Source organism: Moschus berezovskii, chromosome 5 (assembly GCF_049115385.1).
Source record: "Moschus berezovskii isolate FMDL1 chromosome 5, NW_MosBer_1.0, whole genome shotgun sequence".
NCBI classification, from domain to species: Eukaryota; Metazoa; Chordata; class Mammalia; order Artiodactyla; family Moschidae; genus Moschus; species Moschus berezovskii.
Window position 1 is genome coordinate 65806790 of NC_142464.1, and position 27036 is coordinate 65833825.

Genomic DNA, 27036 nt, shown 5'->3' on the forward strand with positions numbered 1-27036 from the left:
GCTGAAATTTCTTTATCTTTTGTTTTTTGATAAAATGGTAGGATTCCTAAGGATGGATGAAACAAAATTATCAAAATATTGTTGAAACTTAATAGGTATCTGGGAACTTATTATTAGACACTCTGCACTTTTGAAAGTTTTCATGAGTTTTTAAAGGCCATTGTTTACACTGAACTTCTCCACATTTTAAAGAGTTACATTTTCCTCATCTAGAGGTCAGCCTTCCATGCCCTCAACACTTCAAAAATAAAAATCTAACACTCAGAAATAAAGATAAATTAGCTTTTATGCTCCAGAACTCACTGTAATAAAATTATACTAAAGCCATGAAAAATCTTCAGATGTCATTCAGACTTAACATACAGTTCTACAAGAATTGGTTGGTCTAGTTTCTGATTCTGCATTAGATCTAGTAAAAGAAGACTGCCAAAAATAAGTATACAGTGACATCAGGAAAAGTCATAGTTCATAGTCTGACATTTATAGAACAAAAGGAAGGGTATAAGAAATAGACCCACAGACTTAGAGAATGATCTTATGGTTGCCAGCAGGGAAAGAATGATAGGAAGAGATAGGGAGTTTGGGATCAACATGTAGACACTGCTATATTTAAAATGGGTAACCAACAAGGTCCTACTGTGTAACACAGGGAATTCTGTTCAATGTTGGCAGCCTGGGTGGGGGTGGAGTTGAGGGAGACTGGATACAAGTATATGTAGGGCTAAATCCCTTTGCTATCCACCTGAAAGTATCCCAAGATTGTTAATTGGCTATACTCTAATATAAAATTTTTTAAAAAGCAAGAGAAGTATATAATGAATTGAATCAGCACATTAGACAATGATAGATCATTAACTAATTCATCAATGATAAAAATATAAGCATTTATTTATCAATTACCATTCTAATTCCCTTACTTTCATTAATGCTTTTATCCAAATGACAACCCATAGAAATTGGCACTGCTATAATCGGCAATTGACATATAAAGAAACTGAGCACAGAGAGGTTAGATAACTTGCCTAAGGTCACACAGCAGAGGATCTGTGCTCTTAACCCTTTCAGGTCCAGTTCATCAATAAAAGTTAAACACAAGACAATGGGTAAAGTTTAACGCATATCTAGGTGAAATGAAATTATAAAAGACAACTTAGATATCTTCTTTTGAAATTTCTTTAAAGAGCTTTTAAGATGTCTAAAGGGGTTAACTATCTATTTGGAGGTCTTTCTGAAGAAAGTATGATATGGTAGCAAGATCATGGACTCTGACGTTAGAGATACCTGGGCTCAGAGTTGAACTCCATCTTTAACTAGCTGTGGGATCTTAGGCAAGTTACTTGACCTCTCTGCTCCTTGGATTTCTCAGCTTTTAGAGTGGAAACAGTAATATACAACACTATCATAAGGCTCAAATGAGCTAATCACATATAATTAATTCATAGTGCTGCTGGATAAATGGCTTGTTACTTTATAATAGACACAATTAGTGAAATTACTAGAAGATGCATCATAGAATGATCCTAAATATACTGCCCTTATCCAGAATTCAGACAAGTTAGCCTACATGAGAGAACTGGTGAAGGGCCTCTTCAAAAGGTGGTGGTACGTGAAAAGCCTACAGAAATGTCTTATCTCCAGGAAAGGGAAATCAAGACAGACAAGTTTCGTCCTATGGGAATGAGCCAGCATGGAAAGGAGGAGTGGATGTGCTCAGATTGGCAAGTGGGAAGGGGAGGGGCTCAGAGAAAATGGAGCTGTGGACAGTGAAGGCCTGGAGACCTCAATAGTATGGGAGATGGTGTCTCTATAGTGACCAGAGAAAGAAGCATTGGGCAGTCGGGGGTGGGAGGGTGGGAGAAAGGGACAACCTGCTGTGTCAACACACCTGACTTTGCCTTCAGTCATCAGTAACCTTGGCATAAATGTCATCAGGCATTGGCTCTAGCATCATGGTCCATGGTGGGTACTGATGGTAGCTATTGCACATTTTAGACTTCAACAACCCGGCCACTGCTTTTGGCCACTGCTTCTGGAGACACTGCCTTAGACAGGAAAGCTTTACAAAGGTAAAATGGCAGAGCAATAGCACTGAGACCATGAGCCACCAGAGAGCACCTGAAATCCCCTCAACACCTACCAGAACTCTTCTGGAGGAATTCAAGGCTGAGTTCCGTGGAGGATAGATGCAAAGTCAATAAATCCTATATTGTGGTCATGATTTTGGCCCTAGTTTTTCCAACTGTTAGAGCCTACAAATTATGGATGACATTAAATATTTTCATGTATAACTCAATATTTTCCATCAGGCAAGAGGTGATATTTCAATATTCCTTTTAAATAAAACCGTTTTAATGTATTTTAAAATACTGGGTCAATTTCCTACCATCTAAGGACAGAAACTATTATGTAAGATATCAGAAGTACTTTTTAAATTAAAGTATAGTTGATTTACAATATTGCAGTAGTTTCAGGTGTACAGCGTAGAAATTCAGAAGATTTTTGCAGAGAGAAGTGAGGTGAGGTGTTAGTCACTCAGTTCAGTTCAGTCGCTCAGTCGTGTCCAACTCTTTGCGACCCCATGAATCACAGCACACCAGGCCTCCCTGTCCATCACCAACTCCCGGAGTTCACTCAAACTCATGTCCATCGAGCTGGTGATGCCATCCAGCCATCTCATTCTCTGTCGTCCCCTTCTCCTCCCGACCCAATCCCTTCCAGCATCAGAGTCTTTTCCAGGGAGTCAACTCTTCGCATAAGGTGGCCAAAGTATTGGAGTTTCAGCTTTAGCATCCGTCTTTCCAATGAACACCCAGGACTGAACTCCTTTAGAATGGACTGGTTGGATCTCCTTGCAGTCCAAGGGACTCTCAAGAGTCTTCTCCAGCACCCCAATTCAAAAGCATCAATTCTTCAGCCATCAGCTTTCTTCACAGTCCAACTCTCACATCCATACATAACCACTGGGGAAACCATAGCCTTGACTAGACAGACCTCAGTCATGTCCAACTCTTTGCAAGACCACGAATTATAACCCACCAGGCTTCTCTGTCCATAGGCTTCTCCAGGCAAGAATACTGGAATGCACTGCCATTCCCTTCTCCAGAGGATCTTACTGTATATTCATTTTATAATATAATGATTTTATCTGTTAATCTGATACTCCTAATTAGTCTCTTTCCTCTTTGGTAACCCTAAGTTTGTTTTCTATATCTGTGAGTCTGTTTCTGTTTTGTGTATAGATTCATTGTTTTTTAAGATTCCACATTAAAGTGATATTCTTTATGTTCATCCATGTAGCTGCAAATGGCAATATTTCATTTTTTTTGTAGCTGAGTAATATTCCATTTTATATATATACACATCTAGACCAAATATATATATATATATATATGTATATACACACACACACACCCCATATCTTCTTAAGTCAGTTGGTTATTGATGAATACTCAGGTTGTTTTCTTGTCTTGGCTATTGTAGTGCTGCTGTGAACACTGGGGTGCATATATCTTTTCAAATTAGAGTTTTTAGAAGGATTCATAAATGTGAAATTCCAGTTACAGATTAGACATATACTGCAGGGGGACACTTGTAAGTTACAGTAGACCTTCATGAGCCCAGGCATTAATAACACTGCTCTTGGGAATTCCCTCGTGGTCTGTGGCTAGGACTCTGCACTTTCAATGCTGAGAGCACAGATTTGGTCCCTGATTTGGGAACTAGGAACCTACAAGCCCCACAGTGCAGCCAAGAAACAAACCCTCAAACAAAATAAAACTCTGCTCTTGTCATTAAAATAGTTAACACTTAATGAGTCCAGCTTTCTTCTTTTCAGTTCTTGGGCCCATGGAGCACATGCCAGGCTTCCTCCTAGGCCCGTCTGCTCTGTCCTTAATTCAAAAAAGAAACTTTGCTTGGAACTGTGGGCCAGCAGTACATGCACGGGCGATTCAGCTTCTTTTGCAGGGCTTTCAAAGCAGCACTGAAAGGCCTCAGCAGGATCTACACACACACAGGCAGCTCTGAAAGAACCCTTAGACACACAGACCTGGGTTGACCCCTGCAAGGCAGCAGGAGGAGCAATGAGAGCCTGCTGTGGGCCAGGCATTTTACAATGTATCCAGGGCGGGACAAGGACCAGCCAGCAGGACAGTGGCTGTAAGCACCAGGCTTCATAGGCACGAAAAATGGCCTAGAATCCATATTTTTAAGTAAGGAGTCAGATATCAAACCTGAGCATGGGACTTTTTATATGTTAACATAAATTAATGTCATTTCTACTGACATAATGCCCTCAATATTTGCTAACTTGATAGGATATTTACTATGGTATTATTTACAAAAGCAAAAAACAAGAAGAATCTAAATACTCATCACCAGGAAAGTGGTGAAGAAAATGTGGAATATTCTTATGATGGGATGTTTGGCTAGACACAGAAATGGACTAGATCTAAATTTATCAGCATAGAGTCATCACAAAAAAGCATAAAGAGAATATGCCTCCTATATAATTTATGTGTTTTAAAATAGAATGCCCATAAATATTATGTGTATAAAATATAAATATAGATTATATTTGCATATAAATATGAAAATAGACTGAAAGAATATATAATATGTGCAGACTTATAGTTTGTGCTCCTTGGGAAGGGAGAGGAGAATCCTCTTGGATCTGCAGATAAGGGAGAATTCAATTTTATCTGCTATATTTTATTTCTTTTATTTTAAAAATGTCTGTTGGAAACAGAGTCTGTAAGACTAAAGGCAAAAGGAGCTACACTTAAGTATGGTACTCATATCAATAAGACCATTTCCTACAAGGATGGAGGCTTGTAATCCTGATACTGCTGTCATGTATACTGGAATTGAACTAAGTAAATGAATGGCAGATGGTGGGATCCAGATTTCTTACAGTTGGGGTCAAAATGTAAGATCAGCAAGGGGAGGTATCTAGAATGATCCATGTGGTAAGAAGTTAGAGTTGGAGGTATTAGTTATGAAGTTGATGGAGAGCTCACATTTAAGATAATTTAAGTTGCCAACAAAGGTCTGTCTAGTCAAGGCTATGGTTTTTCCCGTGGTCATGTATGGATGTGAGAGTTGGACTGTGAAGAAAGCTGATCGCCGAAGAATGGATGCTTTTGAACTGTGGTGCTGGAGAAGACTCTTGAGAGTCCCTTGGACTGCAAGGAGGTCCAACCAGTCCATTCTAAAGGAGATCAATCCTGTGTGTTCACTGGAAGGACTGATGCTAAAGCTGAAACTCCAATACTTTGGCCACCTCATGCGACGAGTTGACTCACTGGAAAAGACTCTGATGCTGGGAGGGATTGGGGGCGGGAGGAGACGGCGACGACAGAGAATGAGATGGCTGGATGGCATCACCGACTCGATGGACAGGGAGGCCTGGCGTGCTGTGAGTCATGGGGTCGCAAAGAGTCGGACACAACTGAGCAACTGAACTGAACTGAAGTGTATGACTGATGACTCAATATGGAGCACAGATGGTTATCTATGGAAATATTTTTGATATGTGTCTATATACAGGTTAGTGTCCACATATCTCATTCTGAGAGGGCCTAAAATAAATGAACTGCAGTAACAACAAACACACGTAGCACCCAGATCTAGGTTTCTAATTCCATTCTCCAATAAAAGGAGCAGGAGCTCTTTGGAGAAACAGGAGATTCTGAGACTGGAGCAGGAAATACACAAGATAAGCCTGGAGCATCTTATGCCAGGAAATAAGTAGTTCTTAGAAAATAAAAATTGCCACAATGTTGGTGGTATGTTAAAGGGACCCAGAAGTCAAGTGAAAGAACTTCCAATGGCCAAAGCTGGAATAATTTGAGCACTAAAATATGGTAACATTGGATTATAACCCAAAATATAAAATAGCCACGAGTCCCTACTGAGATAAAAATGTAATTGGAAGACCTCCCTGCTGGTGCAGTGGGTAAGAATCTGCCTGCCAACACAGGGGACATGGGGTCAATCCCTGGTCCAGGAAGATTCCATATACTGCAGAGCAACTAAGCCCATTCACCACAACTGCTGAGCCCGAGCGTACAACTGCTGAAGCCTGCACACTCTAGAGCCTGTGCTCCATAACAATTGAAGCCACTGCAATGAGAAGCCCGCACACCACAAGTAGAGAGGAGCCCCCAGTCACTGCAGCTAGAGAAAGCCCGTGTGTAGCAGCAAAGACCGAGCACAGCCACTAACAAACAAACAAAGCAGTGTGTACCTTTCGAAAATATTTTTAAAATTGGAAAAATTAATAAATTCTGTGCACAAGTCCAAATTATGTAGATTATGTAAATTATGTAGATACTCCACCCTAAAGGAGGGGAGTACATCTCCCACCCCTTAAGAGTGGGCTACACATAATAACTTCCTTCCAGAGAGTACACTATGATATTGGGCCTGGGGGGTAATTTTACAGTAGAGAAACCCAACACTACTTCAGTCAGGTGACCAAGGTTACTATTCATATGAGTAAGTACCATTTTTATGAGGAAAATTCTTCCCAGAACCCATAATTCAAGCCTAATAATGAGAAAAACATCAAGCAAATTCCAGTAGTGGGCATCCTGCAAAATATGTGACTAATATTCCTCTAAATAATCAAGGTTATCAAAAATAAAACCTAAGGAAATGGACATGAGTTTGGGCAAATTCCAGCAAGACAGTGAAGGACAGGGAAGCCTGTCATGCTACAGTCCATCAGGTTGCAGAGTCAGACACAACCTAGTGACTGAACAACAAGAAAGTGTCACATTCAACAGGAGCCTGAGGAGATGGTAAAGAATCCGCCAGCAGTGCAGGAGACCTGGGTTCGATCACTGGGTTGGGAAGATCCCCTGGAGAAGGGAAAGGCTACCCACTCCAGTATTATGCCCTAGAGAATTTCCATGGACTGTATAGTCAGTCCTTGGGGTCACAAAGAGTAGGACACAACTGAGCAACTTTCAAGGAGAAATGACAGCTAAAAGTAATATGACATGCTAGAACAAGAAAAATATTAAGTAAAAACTAAAGAAATCTGATGAGAGAAGTGAGAGTTGGACCATAAAGAAGACTGGTCACCAAATAATTGATGCTTTCGAAGTGTGGTGCTGGAGAAGACTCTTGAGAGTCCCTTGGACTGCAAAGAGATCAAACCAGTCAATTCTAAACAAAATCAACTCTGAATATTCAATCGAACTGATGCTGAAGCTCCAATACTTTGGCCACCTGATGTGAAGAGCTGACTCGTTGGAAAAGACCCTGATGCTGGGAAAGATTGAGGGCAGGTTGGAGAAGGGGGTGTCAGAGGATGAGATGGTTGGATGGCATCATTGACTCAATGGATATGAGTTTGAGCAAACTCAGGGAGATAATGAAGAACAGGAAAGCCTGGTGTGCTGCAGTTCATGGGGAGCATAGTGGGACATGAAATAGTTGGACATGACATAGCGACTGATCAACAAGGAAATCTGAATAAACTGTGTTTTAACTCATAAAATGTGCCAATATTGGTTCCATAATTATAGCAAATGTACCGTATTAATAGGAGATGTTAAAAATAGGGAAAATTGGGGGAGAAGGGTGATATGGGGGAACTTCAGTACTCTCTGCTTAAGTTTTCTGTAAATCTAAAACTTCTAAAAAAGAGTCTGTTAATTTTCTAAAAATCACTTGAAAATATGACCAAATGTTGAGTTTTCGAGCCAGGCTGTGGGGGCAATTATTTTATACTTTGTATGTTTCTCCATTTATCAATTTCTCAGAGTTAGAATATAGAAAATTAAGCAGAAATCTGTTTCCCCCATTATGTAAATTAGTAATATGGTGGGTGATTTTACTGTTTTTGTTTATATTAACACTGATTTTTAAAATTGATAAATTAAGTCTCTTATGGAATAATGCAAAGATATAAGCTAAAAATTGCTGAACTTCTTTGTACACAAATCTTTATATAAATAGTAAGATGGATTTCTAAAAGTGAAATTTTATACCTACTGCCAAATTACATTCTCAGCAAAGTTCTACGTACTTTTACTGGCACTCTTTGTCTTTAAGCAAATGGGCACTCTTGTCTGGACACCACTAAGTATTATTTTTTTTCTGTTTGATAAGCAAAAAGATCTGATCATATGTGTTTTCATTTACCATCCTGTGAGTATTAATAGAGTTAAGTATCATTACTATCTTTCATGCTTCCTGGTGTTGGTTCTTCTGCTTCTAAGAACCTGTTCATGTGTTTGTCCATTTTCCCATTGCTATATAAGAACTCTGTACAAAAGTTTTGAATATTACCATTCTCTCCTCTCTGCTCTTTTATGACACCATTCTACTCTTCCACCTCCTGCTTCTGTTCCCACTCAAAGGTTGGTGATCCTCAGCCTTGTGCTCTTTTCACTCTAATTCCTTCTTGAACTATTTAATCCATACAGATCTCTGACTGCTCTCCCAGAAGGAAAGCCCAAAAGGAGTGGGAGACCATAATGGTCTTAGTATCACCAACTTTCCTGCCTTCCCTGGGAATAAGGGGGCTCCAGGGATGTTCAGTGCTCAAACAGGATGTGCTATGCTTTGTTGCTCAGTCATGTCTGACTTTTTGTGATCCCATGAACCATAGCCCACCAGGCTCCTCTGTTCATGGAATTCTCCAGGCAAGAATACTGGAGTTGGTTGCCATACCCTCCTCCGGGGGATCTTCCCAACCCAGGGATTGAACCCAGGTCTCCCGCATTACAGGTGGATTCTTTACCATCTGAGTCACCAGCTGCTGCTGCTGCTAAGTCACTTCAGAAGTGTCCAACTCTGTGTGACCCCATAGACGGCAGCCCACCAGGCTCCCCCGTCCCTGGGATTCTCCAGCCAAGAACACTGAAGTGGGTTGCCATGGAGTCACCAGGGAAGCCCCTCAAACTGGTATAATCCTGAGCAAACCGAAATGATAGATCACTCTGTGAGTCAAGTGCCCAGTAATATTTGTTGAATGAATGCATGATGATTTCCAGGATTACCCTTCCAGCCAAATTGCTAATGGACGTTATAGACCATTTCTAATTGCTTCATGGACCGTACCACTTAAATAATAGCATCTCACATCTAATATGTCCAAACTCTCTCCCCACTGAAGTGAAAGTCACTCAGTCGTGTCCAACTTTTTGTGACCCCATGGGCTATACAGTTCATGGGATTCTCCAAGCCAGAATACTGGAGTGGGTTCAGTTCAGTTGCTCAGTCGTGTCCGACTCTCCGCGACCCCATGAATCACAGCACGCCAGGCCTCCCTGTCCATCACCAACTCCTGGAGTTCACTCAAACTCATGTCCACAGAGTCGGTGATACCATCCAGCCATCTCATTCTCTGTTGTCCCCTTCTCCTCCTGCCCCCAACCTTTCCCAGCATCAGAGCCTTTCCCTTATTCCAGGGGATCTTTCCAATCCAGGGATTGAACCCAGGTCTCCCACATTGCAGGCAGATTGTTTACCAGCTGAGCTACAAGGGAAGCCCAAGAATACTGGAGTCGGTATCCCTTCTCCAGCGGATCTTCCCAACCCAGGAATTGAACCAGAGTCTCCTGCATTGCAGGCAGATTCTTTACCCACTACCCCCTGTAAAAAACAAGTAAGCAAAACAGCAATAAAACCCTGCTCTTCTGTATTCACATTCTCAATGAATTCTTTCTCTAGCATTTTAGAATCTCAGTAATCTTTACACATTTCTGGGTTTTATAAGGCAACTGTTTTCAGTTAGGGTTATAACCCAGACTTTGAACTGATTTAAATTAACTACAAATTCCACATGGTACTGTTGCCCAACCCTTTTTACCCTTTTGGCTGTTGCCTTTGCTCCAATGTTTTTTAGGAATTGTCAACTTAAATAAAAGGGTAAAATAAGGCAAGCTTGAAATTACAAAAAGCTGAGTTTATTCAGGGGTAGCAGAAGAACTGCAATTCGAAATATGCAAACTGTAGCAAGCTACAGGTGAGTCTGATGAGCGTTTGAGGGAGGCTGTCTTTATGGGCAGGAAATGTAAAGAGGGGAGAGTTCAGGGAGAGTCTGTTAAAGTCAAAAATAAACAGAGGCCAACTATGAAAATTCCTTAGGCAGATAAAACCAGTCCAGTCATACAAACAAACTCAGCTTATTCTGTGAGACCAACCCCACCCAGGTCATTTCTTGCTCATGCTTCTGAAAACCATCAGCCTAATTTTCCAAGGTTAATATGAGACAATCCCTGACTAATTTAAGAAAATTCCAATATTATCGGTTTTCTGTAAATCAGGCTTTTACAAGAAATCAGTCTCTCAGACCTTAAGATTTGCTTTCCTAACGATATTCCTAAGGATATATATCCTCTGGTTCCATTTTAGACTGAAATTTTTTCACAGAATAATAGTTGTGTTATTTTTCAGGTAATGAAGCTTTGTTACAGAGAAAAGCACATTGCACTAAGTAAAAGGTAGCAGAATTACATGGATATAAGTAAATATTATTTGTACCAGTTAAGTTCAGTGATGGGTTTCAATGTATAAATTTAATAACTATAGTTAAACTATGAATATAAATTTTAAAAAAAGGTAAATTATAATTTTATATGAGCTGAGACTCTCAAAAAAACTAAATCATAGCATTAACTTAGTTATTCTGTAGGTAAATCACTTAATCTACAACTTTGCCCTCTCAATACATTTTAGGATGAATTGCCAAAGATACCAAATATTACGTTAACAAAAACTGCTTCATTTTTTTTTTCATCTTTATGCTTATATTAGCTCAGACTGCCTTAACAAAATACCATAGAAGGGGTGGCTTAAACAACAGAAACTTACTTTCTCACAGTTCTGGAATTTGGAAGTCTGGATCAAGGTACAGCATGGTGGGGCTGTGATGATAAAGCTCTCCTTGGCTTGAAGATGGCTGCCTCCTCTCTGTGTTCTATGTTTGACGAAAGGGGTTTGGTGTTACTCCCTCATCTTAGGAGGGCACCAGGGTGGATTAAGGCTCCACCTTTATGACCTCACATAACCTTAATTACCTCCTTAAAGACCCTAACTCATTCACATGGAGGGTTAGGGCTTCAATTTTTTTTAATTTATATTTTGCATGTGGATTGTCAGCTCCCCCTGAAGTATTACCTGTGTTCTCTATAAAGTTAATTCCACACATCTGTTGCTGTTCTAGGCACTAACACAGTTAACCCAGGTTCATTCTTTCAAGCCTCTTTTTCCCCACCCTGAAGCGCGGAGGGGTTTGTTCTTGTCTCACCACATATTGTCTCGCCTTCACGCCACCTGTAAACAACCATTTACCCATTTTTCCCTCCTTTCTATCTTGTTTGTCTTTCTTTAATAAAGAGACGTTTCTTTCCCTTCTCAATCTATCCAGCTGTATATTTCTATTAACACGTATGTATGTTTGAGTGCACTGAGAATGTATGTTTCTCTATAAACTGTTTAAAGTAATGATGTCTTAAATATTGCCAAGTATTTACATTTCACAGAGTGCTTTTACCCGGAGTAACTATTCGATTCTCAAAAGACACCAGAGCAGATATATGACCAAAGGTAAAATTTTATCTCTACTTACAGATGTAAAAGCTGAGACCCAAGGAGGTTAAGTGACTTTCTAAGGTTACTCCTAACATTTTGCCTTTTTCTAACCTTAAAATATTTTTTTTATTTTTTGCATGCATTAATGTCTCTATGTCTATATATCCTATTTCAGAAACTCTTGTTTGTGGTACATGAAACACAGACTCACTGTGGGAATGGATATTTTTGCCCAGAAGGATGCAAGATGTAAATATTCATTTTATACTGACAATTTCATCATGGGTATCTGGATAATTGAATGACATGAAAAATGCTAAACATTATGTGTTAAGTATATCTGCTAACTTCCAATCTTGGCAACCATGAATACAAGAGTGTATCTCTAATGACTGAGAGATGAACAGTTATCTAAAGGTATTACCCTTTTGTCTATTGGTGCCAAACATATCTTTCTTAAAGATCTTATCTAGATCATCCTTAGTATGGACATTATGTAGTCCTAACAAATAATGTTTTAGTCATCTGTCATTATTATTTCCAATTCATCCCCTATATTAGTCACAGTTCTCCAGAAAAAAACATAACCAATAGGAGATTATAATATAAAGAGGTATATATATTTATGATTATAAGAAATTACCTCATATGATCATGGAGGCCAATAGGTTCCATGATCTTCCCTCTGCAAGCTAGAGCCTCAGGAAACCAGTTGTGTAGTTCCAGCCTGAGTCCAAAGACCTGAGACTCACCAGTGCCTGTGGTAGAAGTCCCAGTCCAAGTGCTGGAAAAACCAATGCCCCAGCTCAACACAGTCAAACAGAAAGGGAGTTTTTCCTTCTTCCATCTTTTTATTCTGTTCAGGCCCTCAATGACCTGGATGATGTCCACTCATACTCGAGAAGGCAGTCTATTAACACTTGACTTAGTCTGCTGATTCAAATGCTAGTCTCATCCAGAAACACCCTCACAGACACACCCCAAATAATGTGCTGCCAAATATCTGGGCACCCCATGGTCAAGGTGATACATAAAATCAAGCATCATATCCCCCTTTCTCCAGTTTCTTTCATTCCCTGTGACCCAGGACACAAAATATGAGTAATTGAGATCCAGTCCACCACTAACTAAATTACCTTATGTTTATATGTAGAAAATCTTAAGTCAGTTTTTCTTGACTTTGGAAAAACATTGAGAAAATAGCATCAAGTGTGTGAAGCAGATTCAGATAATTTTTGGAATGTTAGTTGTCTCATTCGGCAACAGAGTACTGACTATAAATGTTGGCTGTGAGCTCCAAGGACTACATCACAATCATCTTCATCTCTCCACCCAATAGCAAGTAAAATGAATGCAACACCTAAGGCCATAACACTGAACATCCTGCAGTCCTTGTGAACAGTGGCCCCTGGAAGTGTGCAGTGCGTGCTTGCACAGAAATGCATAATGGCCTGACTAGAAGAGTCATCACAAGGATGTAAGTCATCTGCAGGCATTCTCAGGAGGGAGCACAGCACCATTTAACTTGATGAAGTAGAATGAGATTACTGAAAGTCCTATATTCAAGCGTTAGTATCTCCACATCTTTTCAGAGAGGTGGTTTGGACAAGCCAGATGAGGTCTGTGAGCTTTGGTGTCCTCTGCTGCAACTCCATATTTCACAGAATCGTGAACACTAAATGAGATCAAGTACAACAGCAAATTGTATATATTAATGTGAATTTTATCCCTTCTACAGGGGATCTTCCTAATACAGAATATGAACCAGGGTCTCCTGCATTTCAGCAGATTCTTTACCAGCTGAACTACCAGGAAAGCCCCTTAAGAAACAATAGAGAAGCTTAAAGAAAGGAAGGAATAGTTCCACCTACCTTGAATTAGTAACTGGGTTGAAGGGAATGGGGCATTTGAAGAGTATGTACTTCAGTTTGTTATAGCTTCAATGGGGGGAGGGGACGAAGGTGATGGAATCTCGCCTTTCTCTTGCAGCTTTCCCATGAGTGATGGCTCATCAACAGCAGCCCAGGGAGCAATTGCCCACCTGCCTTTGAAGCTTAGCTTCCATAACCCAGAAAGACTGTCCTTATCAGTCTTTCCTGATATCCCACAACAGAGTAAAAGCAGATATACTGAGCTCACCACCACCATGGAGAATACATCAACCTCTCTTTTCTGTTTGCTGCAAGAAAAACTGCATGGCATCAGACTCAGACTTCAGAGATTCTCAGTTGCACACCCAGGCAGAACTGACCGCACATAAAGAACTTGGGGTGGGGGGCAGATGGGAGAGGACAAGGACAAGCAAAAAAAAATCAATGTTTGTGCAAAGGAAAAGAAAAATCAATTGAGGGGAAAGAAAATGTTATCCCTAAGCCTTTGAAAGCAGTGGCTTAGACATATCCATATCAGCATAAGGAAGGAAAAGATGATACAAAGAGTAGAGAGTCCTTTTACACTTAAGTTCTCAGTTGCAAGGAAATCAATAGCTCAAAAACTATTTCTTTAAAAAAAAAATTGAGCTGAAATTCATATCACATAGAATTAACCACTATAAAGTGAACAATTCTGTGGCATTAGTACATTTACAATATTGTGCAAACACCTCTATCTAGTTCCAAAGCCTGTAGAAGTATTTCTTATTCTAGAATTTTATATACAGAAACTGCACTAGAAATTTTTCTTAAACTTTTCAATCATTTGGGCTTAACTCCCAGATTGTATTTAAGCACTCAGTTGGATTGTTGCTTCCTACCTATTATTAGACATCTTCAGTGTGTCAAGATGGGCCACTTGATTAGGTGAATGGGAGAGGCAATTATGAATTTCCACAGACTCAGGAGAAATCCCATACACTTATGTTCATGTGTATATTGACAGAATATTCAAACAATTCAATGAAAAGTTGAAAATTATTTCAGCCATGTGCATTTCTTTAATTCAGGGTCATGCAGGCAGACTGAGCAATGGTATAACTAATATATATGGACCTCAATGCAAAATCAAATATAGTCCCTCAACTCTTCATCAGATTTCTCCAGAAACTGGTTTAACCAAACTGTTTGTGCAAAGGAAAAGAGAAATCCTCTAAGCAGTGGCATGGGGTCATCCCTACGGCATGTCTACTCTCCATGGCTACAGGGCTAAGGAATAGTCTGATTAGGACACCCAGACTGCACCTCCATCTTGCCACTGCCACTTTCGTTGCTAGCATTTTAGACTTGGTGCTGAATCTCTACCCCTGCTCTGAACCACTGACCATGGAAGCTGAACTTCATAACTGAGTTGGACTGTATCTTCCTCTAAATTGACTGTTGCCATTCCTGACAGATACAGGTATGCTGTGTGTGTTAGCTTGGAATTATAGCCACATAGAACCCCAAAACGTCTTCCTGAAAAGTGTGGTAGCAAACTCCCTTTTTACAGTTTCTCTTTTTGCCATTTTCCAAATAGTGAGATAAGACTGAGACAGAACCCTGTTTGGGACTCCTGAAAAGTAACTGCTTCATGATTTATGAGCATTCTACCCAAAGGAAGAATCAATAGAGAGAAGGCAAAGACTTGGGGAGAACAATCCAATAAGTAACTTTAAGCCTATCTCACATTATTACTTTTCTGAAGTTCTGTGTTAGCACTTTATATATAGCAGGCGCTCAATATAATTTGTTATTTGAATGGGATAAGGATATTTTTTCTTCTTTAGTAATCGCCACTCTAAGGAATATTTTACCTTACTATATTGATCAAATAATGTTAGTATTTGGTGCCAGCTGTTCAACTCAAATAATTATTTTTAAATAGCCTTCGATTTTTTTTTGTAATGATCTGCTGTGTTCTCTGTCTTGTCCCTTTGGTGCTTGCGAACCATTACTCATGAGACCACATATGCATTGCCCATAGCAAGTGGTCCTTAAAGTCTATTGAGGAAGCAATAGATTCATTTGTAACCACGTTTTAAAATCCAGAGTTCTAGGTTCCCCAAGCCCAGTGGTCCTTAGGTCTGAGAAGGCATCTTGTGACCTGCTAACAAACACCCTGGGTGATGTGGGGCATGTCATCATGAAGCATATTTCAGAAACTGATCCATAGATTTGATCCTGGCCTAGACTCTGTGACCAGCCTTATTAAGAGCAGAGAGAAGACGAAGAACCAACAATAACTTGATAATATAGAGATGATGGTCCTTCCCTGGGACATGGTCTTGTTTCACTAGTCGCTATTATGTCCTCTTTCCTACTTCATGCCTGAAATCCAGCTGGTATTTCCCTGGATCTTGGTTGCTGAGTCCATCATATTCTTAGGCTTCGTTGGTTGCTGGCTAAAGAATTGTCAATTACTAAACCCCATATTTAATGTTCTGGCTGTTTATCAAGTCTTTCATCCAATGACCAAACTCCATTGTTTGCTTTGGGAATTCCTCCAAAAAGTCCTGCCCCTACTGTTTAGAAGCCCACTTAGTCCCTCCCTTGCCCAGGTAAGTTTGCGGCTAACTCTCCCAGCACAAACACCTCACTCTTCACGACAGATAATTCTGACTGAAGATCCTGACTATCCTTATCCAGAATTACCCAAGAGGAATAGGATACTCAATAGGTTGTGCTGTGCTGTGCTTAGTCACTCAGTCATGTCCAACTCTTTGTGACCCCATAGTCTACGGCCCACCAGGCTCCTCTGTCCATGGAGATTCTCCAAGCAAGAATACTGGAGTCAGTTGCCATGCCCTCCTCCAGGTGATCCTCCCAACCCAGGGAATGAACCAGCATTGCAGGTGGATTCTTTACCATCTGAGCCACCAGAGTAGCCCATTCACCAGACTGACTCCCCATAAAAGGATTATATCTGCCTGTATCTGTGGTCGAATGAGAGGTCATGCCTGCTCATTTAGCCAAGTTTAACACAAGAGATTTTAGAAGAGGAATTGTTAGCTGAAAAACAAGTCTAAATGGTATTATTTTTGTTACATACAGCCTGTTGTCATGAATAGCCCTAAACAAATGCAGATTCAAATAAAAGTGCTCTTAACTGGTGTTCAGGATTGAAGTGAAGGTTGCTGACAAAACTGGTACTTTCCCAAATTGTTACTTTACCTGCTGAGAGTTGAAATACTATCTTTACACAAAAGATGAAGTTTCAAATAAGAATAGAACAAACTCCAAGGATATCTTTCTCTCTCTTGGTTCGTTCAAGTAGGCAATAAATACACTTTTTAATACTTTCTATTTGCTAGGAATAAAAAGCTCTGGTCTCTGCCCTCATGAGGTTTATCATCTTATATTACAGTTTAGGTCATGAATTTATGTAGGAAACAGGTCTATCCAGGACTTTTCTTCTCCTACCTGCCTGCCTGAGATGAAAAGAACACTCTGGGTTGCAGAGATAGTTTAAGAAATGCTCCCAAGGAAGCCAAACCACAATTCACCTTCCAATGGGTAGACTTCGAGTAGTGGAAGCTTATGGCAAAGGTGCTACTCAACAGGAAGAAAGGATGATCACAGATTAAACAGAAATCTTCCCATGGATATTATAAAGCAGACCAGAATGCCTTGGATAGTATAGATCTGTGTTAGAGTTCTGTATGTTCCTTCTATTTCTACCACATAAGACACTGAAGATTAATTGAAACACCAGGTGCTATATAAGCTAATATTTTTGACAGCTTACACCAATGGTTCAGACACCTGGAAGGCTTGCTAAAACACAGATTAAACTCAGCTATATCAGCAGAGTTTCTGATTCAGGGGGTCTGAGATGGGCCTTGAGAACTTGCATGCCTAACAAATTCCCAAATAACACAGATGGTGCTGGTCTGAGGACATTTTGAGAACCATGGGCTTAAGCAAACACTTAGAGGAGCCTTTGAAAGTGTTGCTCCATGAGAAGTATAGACAGCATCATTAGGCTTAAAAATTTTAAATATCTGTAGTTTTTCTCACTATAAAATAATACATAGGTATTGCAAAAAAATTTTTAATACAAAAGCAATAAATTCATAAAACAACCAAAATAAATTTAAAACCATTCAGTGAAAAGTTGCCGTTGGTAACCTTGCTGTGTATTCTTATAAAATCTCTATGTGTATATGTTATGTTTATGTCTGTACATATATATGATCTCTTTCTCATATATATATAATGTATATACAATAGCAGATTCATCTTATACACAGTTTTCCTTTTTACTTGATAGTACATTATAAACATCTTTCTGCACCAATAGAGCTCTAAAACATAATTTGGCACATTCTTTGAATAGAGATACCAAATTATGTTTAAATGTGTTCAAGTGTTCCCACTTGCTGGACACTTAGGTTCAACTCTTTTCTGTTCAAACAGGTTCAGCATAAATATGCTGATAAGTTGTTATGTACATCCTTAATTATTTTCTAAAGACAGATTTCCAGAAGAAAAATTGCCAGAACTCATGTATTTTAAGTCTTTTAGTATGTATTTTCAGAATACCCTTCAAAGAAATACTGGATCAATTTACACACCCATCAGCTCTACAGAGGCATTTTCTCACATATCCACATAACGCTGAGCACATTTTCCTTTGCTGGTTTAATAGGGACAAAATGATATCTTGTTTATATTTTTAATTTTTTTCAGTTACCAGAGGGATCTGTCGTACTCAGTGATTTCATACATCTTTCATTTGTAGCTATGTAAATCTGGAGCTTAGAATCAAACTATTAACTCTGTACAAAGCAATTTTTGTTTGTGAGTTTATATGGCTGATATTTCGTAGAGTCCAACACATCATTTTTCTTTGTCATGAACCAACCAAAATTCTCAAAATATGTAACTTTTGTTATACTATGTAAACTCTGGGGAAATTTCTTTGTTACAAAATTCTGTAGTTTGGATTTGTCTGATATGCAATCCCAGTATGTGAATTTATTATACTACAATATAAATGGTCTAATTTTACTTACAAAATAATCAATGTGAAAACATATCCACTATGATTAAAAGAGACAGTTGATGGAATAAAATATCTTGTTATCTATTCATTAATATTTATTGAGTGGTCATATGATGTGAACACTAAAACAGACTTTCTTGATGATACACTAAACTGAATTTTCTTGGTGATACACAGGGACTATTAGGTGAAAAATATGGGAACATCCGAATCCCTGGAGAAGTTGAAGCCTCAGAGTTTGAAATGATCTTGGATGCTGCCATAGAGGCGAAGCTGGACACCAAGTTACTGGAAGAGTGGTACTGTCGGGATGAGAACTCGGTGCCAGCCGCTTATTACCTCAGACCCAAATCAGAAATGCTGAAAAGCAATAAAAATGCAGTAAGTTATCTTTCTCTCCAAAGTGTGTCCTCTCTACATTTTTAAACTGTTTACGTCACCCGGGGGTGGTTGTTCCCCACAGAAAAGGCACAGGTCCAGAAAGGCCCTGGACCCTAAATTTCCTTTTAACAATGAAATCCAAAGCTAAGAAATCTTCCAAATTCACCTTTCTTTTTTGACATCTTAGACTTTCCTTCTGGGGTCATTTCCTTCTTCCTAAAGTGTATCTTTTGGAAGTTCCAAAAGAGTGATAGGTTCTGTTTATCTGAAAATATGTGTATTTTTATCATCTCACTGTAACGTATGTATATTCCAATTGGTATATGCTGTGCTTCCTACATTTGTGAATTCATATATTCTATCAGTTTTAGAAAATTCTCAGCCATCATCTCATCAAATACTGTCTCTGCTCTCTTCCTTCTTTCCTGTTTGCGCTTTAGTTGTATGTACAATAGATTGCCTCACTCTATCCTCCATATCTCTTTTTTAAATTTTTTAAATTTTATTGAACTATAGTCGATTTACAGTGTTGGGTTAATTTCTGCTGTATAGCAAAGTGATTGCTATACATATATATATATATATATATATATATATATACACACACATACATACTTTTTCATATTCTTTTCCATTATGGTTTATCACAGGATATTGAATATAGCTCCCTATGCTATACAGTAGGACCTTGTTGCTTATCCATCCCATATATAATAGTTTGCATCTGTATCCTCCATCCTTCTCTTAATTGTCTTTCACATCATCAATTTCCTTCTTTCTGTGCTACTATCTCGGAGAAGGCAATGGCAAGCCACTCTAGTACTCTTGCCTGGAAAATCCCATGGATGGAGGAGCCTGGTAGGCTGCGGTCCATGGGGTCGCTACGAGTCAGACATGACTGAGTGACTTCGCTTTCACTTTTCACTTTCACACATTGGAGAAGGAAATGGCAACCCACTCCAGTGTTCTTGCCTGGAGAATCCCAGGGACGGGGGAGCCTGGTGGGCTGCCGTCTATGGGGTCACACAGAGTCGGACACGACTGAAGTGACTTAGCAGCAGCAGCAGTGCTACGATCTGGAAAGTCACTTTAGATCTTTTTTCCAGTTTGCCAAATTTCTTCTTCAGCTGTGTCTCCTCTGTGCTTTGAGTTTTCAAGTTCAACAGTTATATTTTTAATTTGTAAAAGATTTTTTTTGAGGGAGCAGTCTTTTAAAACTCTTCCAAGTTATTTTTTATAGTCTCTAGTTGGTTTGTTTTTTAACTCAGTATGTTCCTTTAACATTTCCTACATTGTTAATGTATTTCCTTGTGTCTCATGTGGAACTCTGCAGAAAGGTTGTGGCATACATGAGTGTGATAGAGACACAGTCATTGTGTCTTCTCCAAATTTGTTCCCAACTGTATCCATCATATGTCCCCTGAGACTGAATGAAGGCGTGGAGAAAACAGGTGGGCCTGATTATTGCCTAGACCTCTTAAAGAGGTTGAAAAGAAGCCATAGGACTTCCCTGATAGTCCGGTGGTTAAGAATCCTCCTGCCAATGCAGGGGACATGGGTTTGATTGCTGGTCCAGGAAGACTTCATATGTTTCAGGGCAACTAAGCCCAAGCACCACAACTACTGAGCCCACATTCTAGAGTCCAGGCTCCGCAATAATGATAATGCAGTACCTCGGAGCTCGAAGAGGAGAAGAGGCCTGCGTTAGCAACAGCTCTTCATTTAAGATCCCTGTGTTTTGGCCATTCTGACATTTAACAGAAAGTGTTTTCTCCATGCAAAATGAAATCATGTCAGATTACTCAATTCTTCTTCCTCACATGTACTTTTTGAAGTTATTATCTGGAAGAATATGGAGAATACTGGGATAAATCCCAAACCATTCACCAGGTAAATATGCCAGGAGTAAAGGCAGTAGCTGGTAAAGTAGATATCAAAAAACATGATACCTCAAGAAACCAGTTTTACAAAGCTGTAAAACTTACACCTATACTTAATTGGCTTTAGCTGTTGCTTCTTTGTTTGATTCTATGAGCCTCTGCTACTGCTAAGTCACTTCAGTCATGTCCAATTCTGTGTGACCCCATAGACAGCAGCCCACCAGACTCCGTCCCTGGGATTCTCCAGGCAAGAATACTGGAGTGGGTTGCCATTTCCTTCTCCAATGCACAAAAGTGAAGTCGCTCAGTCATGTCCAACCCTTAGTGACCCCATGGACTGCAGCCTTCCAGGCTTCTCCGTCCATGGGATTTTCCAGGCAAGAGTACTGGAGTGGGGTGCCATTGCCTTCTATGAGCCTCTAGGGAAATTTAAATTATTGACTGAACCATGTTTCTGCATAAATTATTGTTAAGTAAATGATTGTTTGAATAAGATTATCAGCAAGACTCTCTAAATGTTACTTTCTTGGTAGGCACTCCTATTTTATTTCCTAGAGGATAATAAAAAATAAATGGGGAAGAAACAACTAAAGACAATTAAATAGTAACATATGAGTCAGTCAGTTCAGTTGCTCAGTCCTGTCCGACTCTTTGCGACCCCACGGACTGCAGCACACCAGGCTTCCCTGTCCATCACCAACTCCCAGATCTTACTCAAACTCATGTCTGTCGAGTCAGTGATGCCATTCAACCATCTCATCCTCTGTCGTCCCCTTCTCCTCCTGCCTTCAATCTTTCCCAGCATCAGGGTCTTTTCCAGTGAGTCAATTCTTCGCATCAGGTGGCCAAAGTATTGAAGTTTCAGCTTCAGCATCAGTCCTTCCAATGAATATTCAGGACTGATCTCCTTTAGGATGGACTGGTTGGATCTCCTTGCAGTCCAAGGGACTCTCAAGAGTCTTCTCCAGCACTACAGTTCGAAAGCATTAATTCTTTGGCGCTCAGCTTTCTTTATAGTCCAACACTCACATCCATACATGACCACTGGAAAAACCATCCTTTTGACTAGTCTGACCTTTAACTGTATTGAAGAGATGATTTTGTTACATTTGTATCAAAACTCAAGAGTGAAACACACAATATATTGAGAAAATCAAACAAATCCTGTGTGGATTCACACCGATGTGTCACTTGGGTGAGTTCACATCACTTTCAGGGCACTAGGGAGAGTAAATGGGATACTATCCATTAAGCACTGTCATGGTAAGGCCCATGGTAGACTTTCAAACAACAATGGTTCTCTTCCTCTTAAATATTGGGTTTTCCTGATGATTTTAAGACTGACATCTCACTTTCACCTTTCTAAAGATGCAGCCTTCTGCCAATGCTGAGAATGAGAAGACCTGGCAAGAGATATCAGATGAGATCAAGAAGATATTTAAGACTGCTGTAAAACTGTTACATGAAAAGGGGAAGATGAAACACAGCCAAGCCAAGAGGTACCTGTTCTCAGGTAATTTTTTATGCATCTTCAGTAAACTGAGGAATTGATCATTGATAGATATATTCACTGTTTCCTTTTATGGTTCTGCAAATTTAATAGTATTTACTGCCTGATGAAATTTAATTTTTCTAAATGTTTTTATCTCCTGGAGAGACAAATAATTTTTTACTCAAAGATAAGCCTTTACTTACTTAACTTGAGGAATTCTCCAAAAATATGACTTTAAAAGAAGTCAGAGGAGGCTGGATATAATAGACCAGACTCTGCCAGTATTTCTCAGTTGAACTGTTCATTAACTCACTTGCTCGGCAAACATTTCTTGAGGGCATATATATGCCAGGCACTGAGGCTACAACAACGATGAAGAAGGCAAGGTTTCTGCTCTCCTGTAACTTATTGTTTAGTGAGGAGGAAATAAGTGATAGCAAGTAATCAAATAAATGAACAATATCATTTTAGAAAGGATAAGTGCTATGAATAAAACACAGTAATAGGATAATAGGGCCCGATGAAGGCTGTGGGGGTCCAGATTTAGATAGGGCAGGTGATAAGGAAATGACTTCTGAGCTAAATGGCAGAAGGAATCAGAGCTGGCAGTGCCATATCTAAAATAGAGAATTCCAGGCAGAGGGATTGCCAGGTTCAAGATTCCTGAGACAGGAATGTGCTAAGCAAGTTCTAGGAGCAGGAAGAAGGTAAAGGTTGCCAAGCTCAGAGAAGGAGAGATGAGGTTAGAAGGTGGGCACAGGCCATAATAACAACAGAAATAATCAATAAATAATCTATAATAGGAATAGAATAGAGTTTTATTCAAGCCAAACTGAGGACTGTAGCCTGAGAGATTCAGATTCAAGAAGCACTTGAACTGTGTTCTGCCTGACTACAAAATGAGGGGGGCTTATAGAGGCAAAAATCACAGTTATGGTAGTCACTGTATCAAGTTGTTTATCAAGAATTATAATTAGCGCTGGCAAGAAGTCAGGATGCATGTCAAATAAGGACTGGCTGGGGTCTGAAATGGTCACATAGTTACAAGGGTAGACCTTGAGACCTAGGCAGCTGCTAGCAGATACTATTTTGAGAATGAACTGATGGTATTCTTCCATCTGATACAGTTCTGAGAATTCAAGTTCTCAGTGATGCAGGAAAGGTGTCTGAAACCACATACACAATAGCCACTGGCTCCATTTTGGATGCCTGTATCATAGATATTCCAGTTTGACTTTTAGATGTATTCTTTCCTTTAGTGGTTAAATCAGATGAACAATGCATGTTTGATGGGCCAGAAGACAGGCTGTTCTATTTAACATACAGTTCAACCCAAATCAGGTATAAGCCAGAATGACTTCCTTATATGTCAGTCTGTGAAAATTTCTTCCATCACTGCATAAGATGGAAACTATCAGAGGTTGGGAAGTAAGGGAGTGGCAGGATCTAGATTAGCCTTAAAATAAAAAATATCCCTAACTGCTGAGCAGATACTCACTTGTGGGCCTTTTTCAGCTGTGGAAAAGAGACTTTATTTTTAGGAATTGCATAGGAAATCACATATCTGAAGGAATATGTTATAGTTTCCAGGGGATAAACACTCCTAGGTAAAGTAATTGGTTAAGTAGCATTTATTTTAAGAGGTGATAGCAATAGTAGCTGCATTTTCAGACTGGTTTTGTGAATGATGTGGCAAAATGTTTGTGAAAACCTAAGAAGCACTTGATACCATTCTCGCTGGATATGCCTGTATTTCAACCTCAGAGAAAGTATGAATAATTTTGACAAATTCATTCTCCAGAAGATATCAAAAATTAGGTCTTATTTTAATTCTCCCTAAAAATGCTAAAATCAGCAGGAATAAGTACTATCTTTAGAATATACAGGTTAACATATATCCTTATTCTTCTGGGATCTTTTTGATCCATTTTTGAAGCCCTGGTTCTTTGTCTTTATCAAGGGCAAACCCACCCTATTCCTAAAAAATATGCTGTATCAGGAAAAAAATACCAAGAGCAAACACTCTCCTATTCTTAATGTAAGAGACACCAGTTGGGGAGGGCATCCTCTGACTTACAGTTAGACAGCTCAAGTTTTAAAAAATTCATAGGCAAATACTGTCTCTTAATTTTCTCCGCAATAAAGAACTTGGTCCCCATGGATAGCCATATGAAGATTAATAATTTTGTACTAGGTACTATACCTGGACCATTTTCTGTTTGGGGTTACATCTCTAAAAGATATACATGTTCATGAAATTTTAATTTATTTTACATTCTAACTCATTTTAAGACCATGTTTGCACAGTGAAAACTGCTGAAGAGGGGCCAGCTCTTTGAAATGGATAGAGTATATTTGTTTTGTGCCAGTTTATCAATAACCAGTGTGATAGTTAGACCAGCCTTTTTGTCTTTATTAGTATTGCAAGATACTCTTCAGCAATCACCATCAGGTAACTTTGAAAAAATAAAGGCTTATAACTTATAAGTGGAGTAGGAAATACCCACTCCAGTATTCTTGCCTGGAGAATCCCATGGACAGAGAAGCCTGGAGGGCTACAGTCCATAGGGTCACAAAAAGTCTGACATGACTGAACACACATGCACATTACTTACAGGACCTAAATTACAGCGCACACCTAAAGCCACACAGCGAGGTCACAAGCAGAGAGAGACAGCGCGCACACATCTAGGGTTTTGCTTTTACTGGGCTCACTCTTTACTGGTAAATTTAAAACAGAAAAGTTGGAATTTAAAGCACAGGAAGAGAGAAAAACAAGTGGCCAGAAAGGTTAGTTATTCAAGTCCACCAGGAGCTCTTAAACAAAGGAGTCTCGGTGATGGGGGCTGGCCTGCTCTATATGTGTGGCTGTTGATGCGTTTATTCAAGATAGGTATCGTTGAAGTGGATGCCTCAGCAGTCAAAGCTCGAGTCAGACACTTGCATTATAAACAAACAAACAGTGTCCCCCCCAAAAAAAAACTCTCAGGGTTTACACTGCAATATTACTTTGATATTTTCAGAAATCTTCAAATAAGAACACCAGATAGAGGGATTTCCCTGGTGGAACACAGATGGCTGGACAACAGCTGGACCAAAGGCTGCTTTCTGCAGGAATTCAGAATATCCAGATTTCTTGCATCTTCCCCTGTCCACATTATAACAAATTTTTACTCTTCTACAAAAAGAAGAGTAGACATAAGCTTCCTTATCTGGCCTCCTGATGCAATTTTCCTGAATAAATCCTTTGGTAAAACATATTGATTTGGGACTTTCCTGTTGGTCGAGTGGTTAAGGGTCCACATGCCACTGCAGGGGACATGGGTTCAAGAAGATTCCACATGCCTCAGGGCAACTAAGCCAGTGTGCTACAGCTACTGCGCCCACAACACCACAAGGACTGAAGCCCACATGCTCTAGAACCTGGGCTCTGCAACAAGAGAGGCCATCACAATGAGAAGCTCACACGCTGCAACTAAATAAAGCCCATGTGAACTAACAAAGACCCAGTGCAGCCAAAAATAAATAAAATTAAAAAAAAAAAACTATACTGATGTGAATGACATAGCTTATTCAACACTGGTGGCTATAAATACATCTCTTTTACTTCAGTCACAAATCTTTATCACTTGTTATCATTACTGAAAAAATATTATCATAGAAGTTCTGCTAAAAGGTACCATTTTTAAATAAAATTCCCACCTCCCTTAATAGTTACTTTATAGAATACACCTATGTCTCGTTTTTGCTTGATGTTGGAGGTGTGGCCAGTATATTGAGTATATATATATGCTCTAAGTTACAGCCAGCCCCATCCGCTGCCCCTATGCTTCCACCAGATCCCAGCCCAGCAGTCACCACCTTAAGAAAACCTTCCCTGACTTCTCCAAGTGGATTCGATTTCCCAATTTTTTGCTCTTACGGCACCATGTCATTCAACTTCCCAGGCATAAAAATAATACATTTATTTGTGGGACTCTGTGATTCATGTCTGCCATCCTCCACTGGACTATAAGCTTCATAATAGCTTTTCCTCTCAGCATTCTGTTTTCTCTCACCACTGCATCCTAAGCAACTAGCAGCATGCCTGCTACATAGCAGATGCTCAGTTAAGACCAACTGGATAAAGAAAAGCAGAGGGGAGAAAACAAGTTTTAAAAGACTGCTTGTTTTAAAATTCATGTCTATTGGTTTATTTTTTTCCCTAAAATTGTGCATAATTGTTGCTTTTTATTAGTAGTGATACAGTTTTAAATGTTCTTCAGTTCAGTTCAGTTCAGTCGCTCAGTCGTGACCGACTCTTTGTGACCCCATTAATCACAGCACGCCAGGCCTCCCTGTCCATCACCAACTCCCGGAGTTCACCCAAACTCATGTCCATCGAGTCGGTGATGCCATCCAGCTATCTCATTCTCTGTCGTCCCCTTCTCCTCCCGCCCCCAATCCCTCCCAGCATCAGAGTCTTTTCCAGTGAGTCAACTCTTCGCATGAGGTGGCCAAAGTAAATGTTCTTATGGGGCCTCAAATGATTTGAAAAGTATATTTACTTTTAGTGAGCATATGTATTGTGAGCCCTAACATGGTTTATCTCAGAAGAAATAAAGTTACATACTGAGTTATTTTCCTGTTCCTGCTCTGATGGGTATAATGGGATTTAACAGTGATATGGGTAATGGATAAATGAAATTAGCACATAATTGTATTTTAAACATGCTTTTACATTTATCTTTACACATATACGTCTGGGGTATATGCATCTCAAACAAAATGGTGAAACCACGATGGGGGAAAGACCGACGAGGGAGAAATAGACTA

General features: G+C 39.6%; 1 protein-coding gene across 2 annotated transcripts in view; it reads left to right on the top strand.

The window, feature by feature from the left end:
- Positions 1–27036, top strand: part of NWD2 (NACHT and WD repeat domain containing 2) — a 252383-nt gene that overhangs the window by 215888 nt on the left and 9459 nt on the right. For both annotated transcript variants that reach the window (XM_055434721.2, XM_088836043.1), the window contains 2 exons: positions 18646–18849; positions 22098–22242. In XM_055434721.2, the coding sequence (XP_055290696.2) occupies positions 18646–18849; positions 22098–22242 (349 nt within the window). The remainder of the gene's footprint in view (positions 1–18645; positions 18850–22097; positions 22243–27036) is intronic.